The following is a 12,168-nucleotide window of genomic DNA, read 5'->3' as shown; positions in this document are numbered from 1 at the left end:
AATGTCATTTATCGAGCATGCCGATCAATTGCATTAACGCAATAAAGACAGGTAGAATTATTGCTTGATTCTTATTTGTGTAGAATTATTTTTCAGGATGGAAAATTGGCTGGGCATATGGACCGGCCAACTTGTTGTGTGCTCTACAATTAGTTCACCAGAACTGCGTGTACACATGTCCGACGCCTATTCAACAAGCAATTGCTGTCGGCCTCGAAATCGAAACGGCTAAAATTGGTAAAGAAGATTCCTATTGGAAATCATTGGTCGAAGAACTCGAGCCAAAACGGGATCGCATTTGCAAGTTCTTACAGAGTGTCAACATGAATCCCACAGTCCCACAGGGCGGATACTTCCTTACATCAGACTTCTCACAATTCGGTGAGTTGAGTTCTTATTTCAAATTTAAGTGAGACGCAGAACTCTACTACCTTCGTACGGGGAATACTATAAAGTGTTGTTAGTAATTGTACGCCATCCGCCATAATATACAGTAAAACAGTGAAAACATTTCTATGATTTGCGTGAATACGAAAACTTTTCACAGACTTGCAGAATAGATTTAAGTGGAAGCATTAACGAAATTGACACATGTATTTTTTTCTTTCACAAATTTTAAATGCGCTGACAGCATTCAATTGAAACTTCTAGTAAGAAACAACGCTACAATTAATAACAGCTGAATAACATAGTCAATTCTAATAACTGTTATCTGCTTAAGATAGTATGTAAATATTTACGCGTGTCACAACCTTCTCCTTAAGTATTTCACTGAGTTCCTCTACGTAGTCATTGACGAAATTGTCGATTGAATCCTTTGCAAGCCTTTGAAGCAATTCTTACGAATGCACACAATATCGTGTTGCATTCATTGGATAATGTAAAACCGCTTTTAGGTATGGTAGTACTATTTAATATGTTGGGAAGGACGAGATACACCTCATCGTTGAATCATGGGGATATGTTCTTATAAAACTGCAGTGCAACGATGATCAATAGCAACAGGCATTTTTAATCTCTAAGCCTTCACAGGTTCTTCATTTTATTCATACAGTAATCATAGCTTCGCGCTTTATTTAAACACCAAATAGTATCGATGAGTCGAAATCATCCTTGATAACAGAATCTCAATTTATCATGGAATGAGCTAAACGTATTGTTTGGATGTTTTTACCATATTCAGCAGCACTAGCACGAGCTGCACGCGAGGTATGTCCAACCTTTGTAATCTCCTATACGACCTGTACGGTTAATACGAGCCATAGCCGTATGAATGAGGTCTATTGCGAGCCCGCGAAATCGAGCCAAGTTCAAGTAGAGTCAGATGCAGGGGTCGCACTGGGTACAGCTAGATTTCCAGTAACGGCGACCATTACAACCATAAGGTTGAACGTGATTGTCAACAGGGAGGAATTCTCAAGTTGATAAGGATGTTTTCAAAAATCTTCATTTTTTTCGACTTTCGATTTGATGCTAGAAAGGTTGTGTTGTAATAATGGACTGTTACTTAAATGTTCTGTAGATCAATTTAGGTAGCAACTGTTAGTGTTGTGATATTATTTTAGTGTCGTGTGATGCTATTCTGTTCTTGAACGTATCTCCAGAAGAAACCAAGGGAGGGGCTGTTTTCTCTGTCGTCATATCTTCCTCTAACGTCGACTACCGTGTTTTTTCAGTAGAATTTTGGCTAAAAAGATTCGGAATTGGACGATATTGGCTACCAAGGTGTAGTTTTTTTCTACACTGTACACATGACATCATCTATGTTTTATCGTTGTTGGCGCCAAAGAATGAAAGTAGTTTATTTGTGTTTTACCGAATCATGCAGCTACGAATAACTAGAACTTCGTTAAATGCTCTGTTACGAAACGATGACTTCGAAGTAAAAGCTGAAAGACCTGCTGACTCAGTCAAAAGTTCTCGCCTTTATTTCGTCGTAGGAGTAATTTTCTGATGGCAATTTTTAGAAATATGTCATTAGTATCCACGAGATTATGAAAGATATGCTTGAGGATTTATTCAAGTATTGGTGAATACCGTACAACGGTTTTGTTCGCCGACAACTTATGTAAAATGAAAAAAAAAAAAAAAAAATTAACCACTCGAAAAAAATAGGTTATTTTTATTGAATATCTAGGCTGGAAAAGTTCACTTTAATTTATTTCGTACTCTATTTTTACATAAGATTTTTGTAAAGAAACGCACGACGAAGGAGTATTAAAATGTCCATTATATCCTATATAACACCTTCTATTCGTCAAGATGAACAAGCAAACATTTTATATATATATATTTTTTTTGATGTTGGGTGAATAGAGCAGGAAAAAGTAAATATTTTTATTATCATAAAATTATTTAATATAGCAGCAAGAAGCTGCGGCCAGCGTAGGCATTTACGAAATCCACCAAATGATCCTGCTATGAATCTTAATTATATTGGCTTTCATATAGATTAGATAGACAGACATGCATTCATATTAATTGTAATAATAATAGTAATAATAATTATTATTGTTCCTTAACTCGAACCGTCCCAGGTGTCGCTATTATGACTGGGTGGTTAAAATGTGAGAATTTTCAATAAAGATTTCCCGTTATACGTGATAGATTAGTGGTTGAATAAACAGGTCTGCCGTCTGGGAGGTGCTATCGGCATGGTGACCTGTTGTTACAGCGGGCACTAACCAACTTAATTGATGCATTAATAAGTAAGTTCCAACCTATCGTTCTACACGTAGAGTTAGAACGTACAGAATAACTTGTTATCGAAGCCCTGTTGTCTTAGGCCTAAACCTATACCCATACTCGCTTACGTGTTTGTGTTGTTGACATCATTTACGAAGGGTCTAGCCTCGTGTTTATATCCACGATATGAACCCATCATCCGAGATCTCTATACCAATGACAAAGGTGTTTGTGTTAATCCTTTACTTCATAAATGACACGTTAAGACTTCACACCAGGTTTCCTTTAATTTCGTGCAGATCTGCTGATAGTGGGTGCCATATGTCCTTGTCCATTATCGATCTGCCCTAATCCATTTTTATCCGCATTTGCAGATCATTATGCTTTTAATATTATTTGTTTAACTAGGCTGTTTCAATGTAGCTTATTAGCTGAAAAATATTGAGGTATACATAAAGTCTTCGATTAATTTTTGGAAACGGGTACTTTACAAAAGAACATAAGTGTATAAAATGATTCTCACAGAGATCCATAATTTTTGGCTATGCTATTGTCCCGTACTTAATTTATTAGTTTGGCACAATTCTCTACTGAGCATAAGGTCTGATAACTAATGGCACGTCTGTCTAGGTGTCTGTTAAAGACTAACTGTTAATCAAATTGAGACGATTACAGCATATTATTATTCTATAGGGACTTGAATTGATGCTGTAGGTGGTCGGAGTGTCACTTTATTTTATGTACAAATACTACAAGTGTACACGTATACCGCAGGTAACAAAAAGAGGGTAATTTAACGCGCTCTTTATATTTGTCGTAACCGACATAGCATTTTCGGTGTCGAAGCGTCGAGTTCAAGGCTGGAGAGTAGCTGTTTTTGGCTTTTGTCTCGAGAAGCGATGTTTTTCACGTATGCCTTTGACTCATTAGCGCTGAACGGCAGTTATAAGAAATTTTTCACCTGTCCAGAATGCTGAGTGGTACTCATAGCGTCCTTTGGCACCTCCTCCCTACCAAAGAAGATGGCATTTTGGCACGTTTCGAACCCGCCATGATAAGCATACTCGACATGTGCTTTTAGAGAATGTACCGTTTTATAAGGCCAATGTCGCCAGTGCAGGAAATTTTGAGAAAACTAGTAGCTCAGTGAGAATCAGGCTTTCGTTGCAAGTCCGTTATCGAGCGGCGGTTATTCAAAGGTAAGCTTCTAAACAGAAAGGACGGTCGTGCTCTCTGAGTGAACGCTATGGCTTTTGACAGCATCCTGTCATCGCGGGCGATTCAGACGGTGAAGGCTGTGCCTCCGTCGATGTTTGCTTGTCACGGTTTGCCGCAGAGCTCGGAACGGCATTGTATGTGTATGAGAGCTGGCTTTACAGAGCTCTGCCTGTTTGTAAACCTTAAACATATGTAAAAGTATTGCCGCGGCCAGCAGCGGGCGCGGAGCCCGTTCGTAGTGTCGATCTGTGTCGTAAAATAGCCAGCACGTGAAGTGAAGACTCAGCACCATACGATTGGCATTATTAGGTTCACTGGCTTTTTGGGCGAGAAGATCGATGTCAAAGTGGGTACTGCTTTGGCCCACAATCATGAATGACGTGCTCTACACTGTTAAATGATCGTAGACGACGAGGCGTTAAAGTTATCGAATAGTATGAGGTCACTGACAGGCACGTTGTAAGCAAACACTATTGCTGTTGTTGGTGTTAGCCGAACTGACGTAAAGGAACCATTTGCATAAATGTTCCAGCATTTACGGGAAGTCAATAAGATCATCAGGTCATCTACTGTCACCAGGCTGGTTAACAAGATAATAATCCAAGAATGTTAGCGTAATGCTGGTTGGAGGCTATAGCGTTTAGTATAGAACATTTGTAGTATAGTATAGTTTGGATATTGTGTCAATTAGTATAGAGGTATCTTCTAAAACAGCTCTAGAACAGGCATGGCGTTCATGCAAGTAAACCTACGACAATAATGGGGAAATGGTGTGATTAATATCAGACTCTGCTTTGATTGGGTTTATGTACAGTAACTTTTGTTACTGTACATAAACCCAATCATCAAACTTATAAAAATTAATTTTCGTGTGTTTTCAGCAAAAAATATTGACATGTCAGCCTTCACGGGTACAAAAGATTTCCAGTTCGCTAAATGGCTCTCGACGACTCAGAAACTACAGGGAATACCTCCGTCAGTATTCTATGGACCAGAACACAAGGCTCTAGCCGAGAACTACATCCGGTTCTGTTTCTTTAAGGTAATTTCATTTCTAAAATCGAAAAAAAGCCAGCAGTTAATTTCCCACGACTTTTCCTTTGGCTTCATGTTTTCTTTTTTCACTTCTCACTAAAAACGCCGATGAAATTACTATTGATTCATTTAGGCTAAGAACGAACATTGTTTGCTTAATGCTCACAACGAATGCCTACCTTTAAGGCTCAAATACTTGCCTGGTTTGGAGTCGTTAATCAAGCATGTGAGTACATTAGCCAATGGCCTATCGATACGTGGTCTCAATATAGGCTTAACCAGTGACTCAGCATGAAACGCTTGGAGTGTTTTGTCTGCTATTATCTATATTATTTGTTTTTAAAAATATCCATCTTGGCAATCGCAACAACTATCGAGATAACTACTGATTGCCGCCAGGCTAAACCATGTCACAAATAGGTGTGAAACCCTTGAACGACTTCTTTGGCAATGAGCATTACAGACATTATAGGACACGGCTAATTCCACGAGTTCGTAAAGGAAAAGTTTTCGTCAGTTTATTAACGATGCCCTTGTTTCACTACTTTGTTAGCAATATCTTCGCATAAGTTACTAACCTGTTTTACCTGTCGATAACTGTGTTAATATCGGTAAGACATTGCCGCGTCTAATTATATCTATTTATGTACATGTATCTGTGGTGGGTGGCATTTAACTGCAGAGGCACTTGCCGGTGCTGCCGCCATCATTAGCAAATTTATTGGACACAATGGCACGTCGTTGTGTATACCATTTGTATGCTTGGTTTACTGGAACTTGTCTACTGACATTGTAAACTCTGTCTGTTTCTATGACACTTTCGTCACTAGTAGTTCGTCGGTCTCGAGTAAGGCAGCGGGCTATGCTGAGACGAACGTCCTTGGCAGATGGCGACACGAGGAATCGTTAACAGAGGCTATATACGTGCTATGAATTGATCAAGTAGGGCACACAATGTAGTTCCTGCCGTTGGCTATGTGAAACGCCCCGCTCGTTGTGAAGAGGGCAAACTTATAGGCGCGAGGTACATTGATACCTAAACCGAAAGGAGACTCATCAGGCATAGGCCAAGAATCCTGTTTGAAACAGTCCTACGGGCTGTGGTGCGTGCTAGTCTGATGTTATAAAGGCCGTTCGATGATGGTTATATTGTTAAAGGAAATAAAATGGAAGTAATAGTTGGTTTTCTGGCGAAGCTTTGTATCGAGTCTGTCAAGCGCTTTTAGTTACGGGACGTTGATCCGAACTCTTCGATTGGCGTATTACTCTCGGACCCGGTTTGCTGGTGTTACTGTGGCACAAGTGAATACAAAATGTCGCTACTGTTGGCACATGGACCAATCAAACGAAATCTGAACGGTTTTCATGCAGCGAAGTTTAGAAGAACAAGCACTCCTTTCTGCGTTCTACCAAGACCTGTATATTTGATCAATTAATTAATAGTAATATTAATTAATTAGGCATTTTAATTGCCTGAAAATAGCTTTACAACCGTAATATGTAGAGTTGAATGCCTACGAATCTTTAAGACATCTTTATGAGTTGCAAAAATTATTATAGAAGTTTACTGCCACGGTCAGAACTCTAAGATAAGGATTAGTAAAACGGTCGCGTGTATTAGAATCAAATGCGCATTTCGTGCGGCTTTTTTTTTTCGCCGTTGTCTTCAGCTCAAAAGACGTTTGAGATGTTAGGAGGTATCCTCGCAATAAGGCAGCTGCTTTGGATTATCGTTACTGGCCGTAACAACGGCTTGGTAGCCTAATCAACCGCATTAAAAACTCGTTGCCTATTAAGAAGTTACCTTTGCACAAGTATCATCTCTATAACTTTCTTACATGTATGATTTATCTGCTAGATCCATTGTTTCATTAGACTTTTTAATTATCTATTGCAGCTTGAGAGAGATGTTAAAGGGCTTTTCAAAGTAAAAGGTTTAAATGTATTCAACGCTGTTCTATCAAAGTGCGCTAATTGTTATAGATTGTATGAGAAACTTTTTGGAACGTTTTCAACGCACAGCGAGAATCTAGTTGACGCCAATCTTTTCTTAGCTCTGAGCCTTCTTTGTTATCGTACGCCAAATACATCGATTCGCGCTAAATGGTTTTGTTATTATAACTGGCTGAAATTAGAACTGCGGCTAAGTTATCAGTTTTCCTTTCATCGGATGTAATTTCCTGTAGTTCTCTATGATTAATTTTATTCCAGTAAGAAGAGGATTCTTGACACATCCTTTTTGTTATCGATATGTATACTTGGGTGCTTTCCGGTAGTATGCCTAAATATGTCCAGCACAGCCCTATCCGACGTGTAGAAAATAACAATATCTGCTACATTGTTAAACGTGTTTTACTAAAGTCGACCCTTTTAACAAGACTTGATAAATCGTCAATTAGGGTTGACAGTTGCGTCTATTCAACGCGTTCAGATGATGAAAGAAGCCAATGAACAAGTGAAGCTTTTCCTTTTGCTTTAAAAGCAATTGGGGCTATGTCAAATTTGAATATTGAAACCAATTCGTGAAAAAGTAATACACGTTTTTTTTTAACAAGGCTTTTGCAAGACCGAAAAAGACCTAAATAAACTCCAGTGACAGCTGCGTTCCCGCCTGTGTTCGATTGTTTATATATTCCTGTGCATACTTTCATCAGCTGGGCTACAGCAGCGCCAGCCTACGATTATTATGTCATTTTGCTAAAGCAGTACGGTGATCGTTATCTCATTATATTTTAATAGATTATATCGATAGCGGCTATCTATGGGCTTTGTGTTGTTGTATTCCTGTCAGAGTTACAATTTTGCAGAGACAAGCAACTGCTTTGGTGTACGTCGTAGTTTGTCGATGGTCTTTTAGATCGCTAGTCGAAATCAGTTGGCCCGACTAGCACGTACAAGCGAATTGGCGCGCCACATCGAAAGCTCCTGGCTTTCTGTAACCCTTTCCTAGACATCTCTGTGACAGGGTGTTAGAAGCGCCAAACAATCAGGTCTACCAGCACCCTTAATAATCAGATCACCTGTATCGTCAGTGTAGACGGTCTCACTGTCGCTAATACGACCACTAGACCCGTTTCAGGTAGCGAGATCTCACTACCATGTGTATACGTATTTATTAAAGAGGTTAGAAAAAGTTAATTTGCCGTGGAGTTATTTAGCGCCTACCAGTCGGCCTGCCAACCGTTAATACATGTAAAGGTCCCACTAAGACTCGTATTAAAGAGAGTGATTAATATTTATACTGCTAAATATGCTGTAACTTAAATTTAATAGCATTGACAACATTTAAAGAATAACACGTCTTGACTAAGAGGCTTCTAGAAGTTCAATATAATAGAATGGTTTGCTCTAAAACCAACGACTCTGAGGCGTCATTACACGGTTTTGAAGCCTACAGAAGAACAATTAACTTCAAGTATACTATACTGATATATACTTTGTGGCTGTGAGTAGTCGACAAAAGCCGCCTGAAGGTAGAAGTCCGAGGGAAAACAAAGATGTGCATGGGAAGGTGAAGACGTCTGAGTGATCTTAGCTCAGAGTGACTTCTGTCACTAGCTGACAACCCGCCTCTTTCTCTCGTTTGCCATTCGTGTGGAAGACGAAGAACTACGTAATTAAAAAGAAGCCTAATATCTGTCAGCCATCATCTTGTGGCACCTGCCTTTGCCCAATTACGTGACGTCATGAAACAATTCTTTCGTTACCCCCGTTTGCGATCAACTAAAACATTCTGTCTTTCAAAGTCTGTCGCATCCTTTTCTCTTGTCTGGTGCTCAGCTTTGTGTGTTTCCCTCTTTCGGCTACCCCTAATTTTTTCCGTTTTTTATTGGCGATGGGTGATACTGGGATAATTTGACATGAAAGTGCTGCTTATTACCTCAACGTGTTATCAACGAACGCAAGTAACTGCTTGTAGGGGCTCGTTGGACGTAGGACGTGGCGGGGCGGGGGCAGCGGCGTCATCGTCGTCATGATCAAAGTAGCAGTGGCCTTTGATGAGGGGGCTAAGGGTGTGGCTGGCACCTATACGGATGGCAATAGTAGCATGTTCATTCCATAGTGAACAAGATAACATAATCAATGGCAGTACCTAGCGGAAAAACGATTATGGGATTACGAATAGCTGTTTGGTTTGGGTTGGGTTGGGCTTACGACTTTCATTGTAGCACCATTATTTGGATGCTATGACATATTACGCACAGTACATGGGTGCATACTCTTTGGTTCAAGCCGGCAAAGCAGAGACAACGTCAACCGGCAGCACCCATCGACCAGATACGAGCCGTCTGCTAAGACAAATAGACCATTTGAACGTAGCTCCAGCATAATTTAGTCGATTTAAAGGAATAAAAGCCGTTTTTGTATACCCATATTGGCAAATTTGTAAACAATGACTGCGAGCTTAGGATAAAAGCGGTATTTTTCCTACGCTGATTCTTTTCGCTGCTGACAATGATCTGGCAATAGAAAGCAATAGTTAATGATTATAATGTTTAAAAAATTTTCATATATGAGCAGCTTACACGAGAAATTATATACATATATAATGGTCTGTGTGTCTCTTACTGACAAGCAAAAACTTTGCAAGGAATCGAAACACAATATCATCGTCTTACCAGAATTAATACAGAATAGTAATTTAGCGTCCTGGACAAGGTCTGATCCAGAATGTAAGCTGTGCTAGCCTCTGAGCGTATAACGGAATGGCAGCTGGCTACATATCTTGGCGGTCATTTTAGGTAGCTCTAAACGATGTACCGTGTGGCTGTTTTGAGAATGACTTGGTCGGCCATCTTGCAACTAGCAAAAATATAACCATGTCTCTTACCTTGGGGAGGATGAGGACGTTTCTTGAAATCCTTTGTTGGTTGACTTCAATTTCTATCGAGAAAACTACGTTGGCCTAGTAGTTATCACCTTCTGGCTGGCAGGTTTCAGCACTCTATTGGTTGTGTTGCTGTCATTTTCCTATTGTAGCATGATACCCGCAGCGCCGCGTGATACGTCAAGGGATATAAGTATTACCATGTGACTTGGGGTGCACTTCTAACAAGAGAAGAGGAAAACAATACCGAGAAAGACCTTTTCCCGTTCTATACCATAGAGCGCGTTTGAGAATCGACTGCGTTAACCTTGAAATATCATCTAAAGTAGCCAAGTAGTCCTACTAAACTGGAGCGGCAAGAACAAGCTGAGTGCTTCCGCAGCTATTAGTAGTGGTAAACTTTTCTATTATGGTTGCTGCTACAAGAAAAAAACGAGAATTCGGTTGCTGTGCCATCGTAGTCCCCCTAAGTTCACAACTTTACATTTGCCCAGTCCTTATTCGATAAAGGTGATTATTTATAACTGTCTGCCCGACTTCTCGTGGTTACTGCTGCTGCCGATGAACTTACCGACCGCGAAATTAAACGACACGGTGGACGAGCAACGATAATGTCGTCAAGGGTTGGTTTGATAATGTTCGGATTGGGCCGGCTTGGATCAGCCGAAAGATGTCGAAAAGTGATTTCAGATGTAGACGAACTGGTTTACGAAGGTAAAGCAAATGGTGTGGAAGAAAATATGCGAACGTGCTAGCAATGCTGGATGTTCAATATACATGACTGTGAAGTTAGTATTTGACTTAAAACGACGTTTGAGAACGAATGCTGCCATGAAAAAAATCCTGCGTGCTGCTCCTAGGCTGACTCTATTATGCAAAAATATGTAGCGTGCCCAAATAATTTATTTTTGTTTAAAGTGGTTGTTGAAAAATTAATGAAAAATATACATTTTTCGTTAATTTTTCAACATAACTCCCCTAGTCTATGAGTAGATGCGCACTTTTTCGAAATAGTCGTACTCAATAAGAAAGCGCATGGGACAAACAAGCTGTCTGCATGTTTACGCTTTCCGAAGAGGAGTTTATTAAAAGGGCTTACTTTCGAGTAATCTGCGAGATCTTCCAGGCCAAACACACCTAAATTTAATTCGCAGTCGTTGACCAGGATGATTCTAGTCTTGTTTTAAAAGCGCTGTGATTTTTTATGGTTCAATTCATTTTATAGTGATGAAATTTGCCAATAACGAAGTGCCTCTTAAAATATATTAATCGTATTAGACGCACGACTTGCATATATTTCATGTATAAGATACGATAAAAGAGCACTGAACTGGCTAATTGGATAAAATAGCTTTTCATTAAGATGAACGCGAATATGCCAAAGGAGCGTTTCAAACGTGAGGTATTACATGTGCGGGTAATGTGAAGCAGATTAATTTTTTTGTGGTATTTTCCAGTTTGCTGAATATTATAATTAAAATATTTACTATGTTTCCGCACCACATGGGGAGAAGAGATATTCTGTGCGTTACGATAGTAAATTATGTTAACCAAATATAAGAGGAACTACGAATCGAGGGTTAATGAGGGGTTACTAAACATTCTTGTTGGTCGGCTTCCAGCTTAATATGTCCCGCAACTTCCTTCGGAACGTATACGAAATAACTAGTATAATTAACAATGGTAGGTGTTTAGCGTGGCATAAAGCAGACGATCAGACAAATCACAGCATTAAGGCGGCAAGTTTAAACAAAAAATTTGTTTAAATAGAATGTAGCTTAAGTCGAACAGAAACACTCGGTGAAAGTAACTGTCTCAGTGTCTGCTCAATATTTCGCGTTTGGCTATAAATGTAAATCGAAGTGGTTGTGAAGAGCCATATACTTCGCTGGCTCGGTATTTCACTAGACGGGCTAAAATGCACCGATGACCAACAAAAACGACGAGTTTGTCAGTCGCTGACAGATGTTGTATACACAACATGAACTTAGCGGGCCATTAAAGAGTTTGTATAGTGAAATAATAAGTTGACGGGGGAAAATGTGAAAGTGGCAGAATACTGAACAAAAGAATCAGTTATAATGACAAGTAATGGCAACGTTGTCATATTATCGGGTACCACCGGATTGAGAAACAGCATTTTTACTATTACAGCCAAATTGCGTTCTCGGTGCGTAGCATGCAAAGCCTTAAATATAATCTATTTCATTTTTCTTTTGCAAATTCGGAATTTCAGACAGATGAAACCTTGGGTAAAGCAGAAGAAATCATCAAGAAACTGCCAAACAAAATGTAAATATTTGCAATATACGACGTCGACTTTTAATTACATAAATTATTTATCCAATAAAAAATGACCTCGTTTTAAAAATCTAAAAAATAAATATCCATTATTCGGCACA

General features: G+C 39.4%; 1 protein-coding gene across 7 annotated transcripts in view; it reads left to right on the top strand.

The window, feature by feature from the left end:
• Kyat (Kynurenine aminotransferase) overlaps window positions 1–12,168 on the top strand; it is a 19,525-nt gene extending 7,357 nt beyond the window's left edge. For 6 of the 7 annotated variants that reach the window (XM_022788738.2, XM_086977195.1, XM_022788735.2 and 3 more), the window contains 3 exons: window positions 97–381; window positions 4,785–4,945; window positions 12,003–12,168. In XM_022788738.2, the coding sequence (XP_022644473.1) occupies window positions 97–381; window positions 4,785–4,945; window positions 12,003–12,062 (506 nt within the window). In that variant the 3' untranslated portion in view covers window positions 12,063–12,168. Of the gene's footprint in view, window positions 1–96; window positions 382–4,784; window positions 4,946–5,768; window positions 6,357–12,002 lie in introns of all 7 variants that reach the window. The other variant, XR_002670428.2, reaches the window with a different exon arrangement.

Source organism: Varroa destructor, unplaced genomic scaffold (assembly GCF_002443255.2).
Source record: "Varroa destructor unplaced genomic scaffold, Vdes_3.0 BEIS01000001.1, whole genome shotgun sequence".
NCBI classification, from domain to species: domain Eukaryota; kingdom Metazoa; phylum Arthropoda; class Arachnida; order Mesostigmata; family Varroidae; genus Varroa; species Varroa destructor.
Note: the sequence above shows the minus strand (reverse complement) of the source record. Positions and strands in the feature narration are given on the sequence as shown.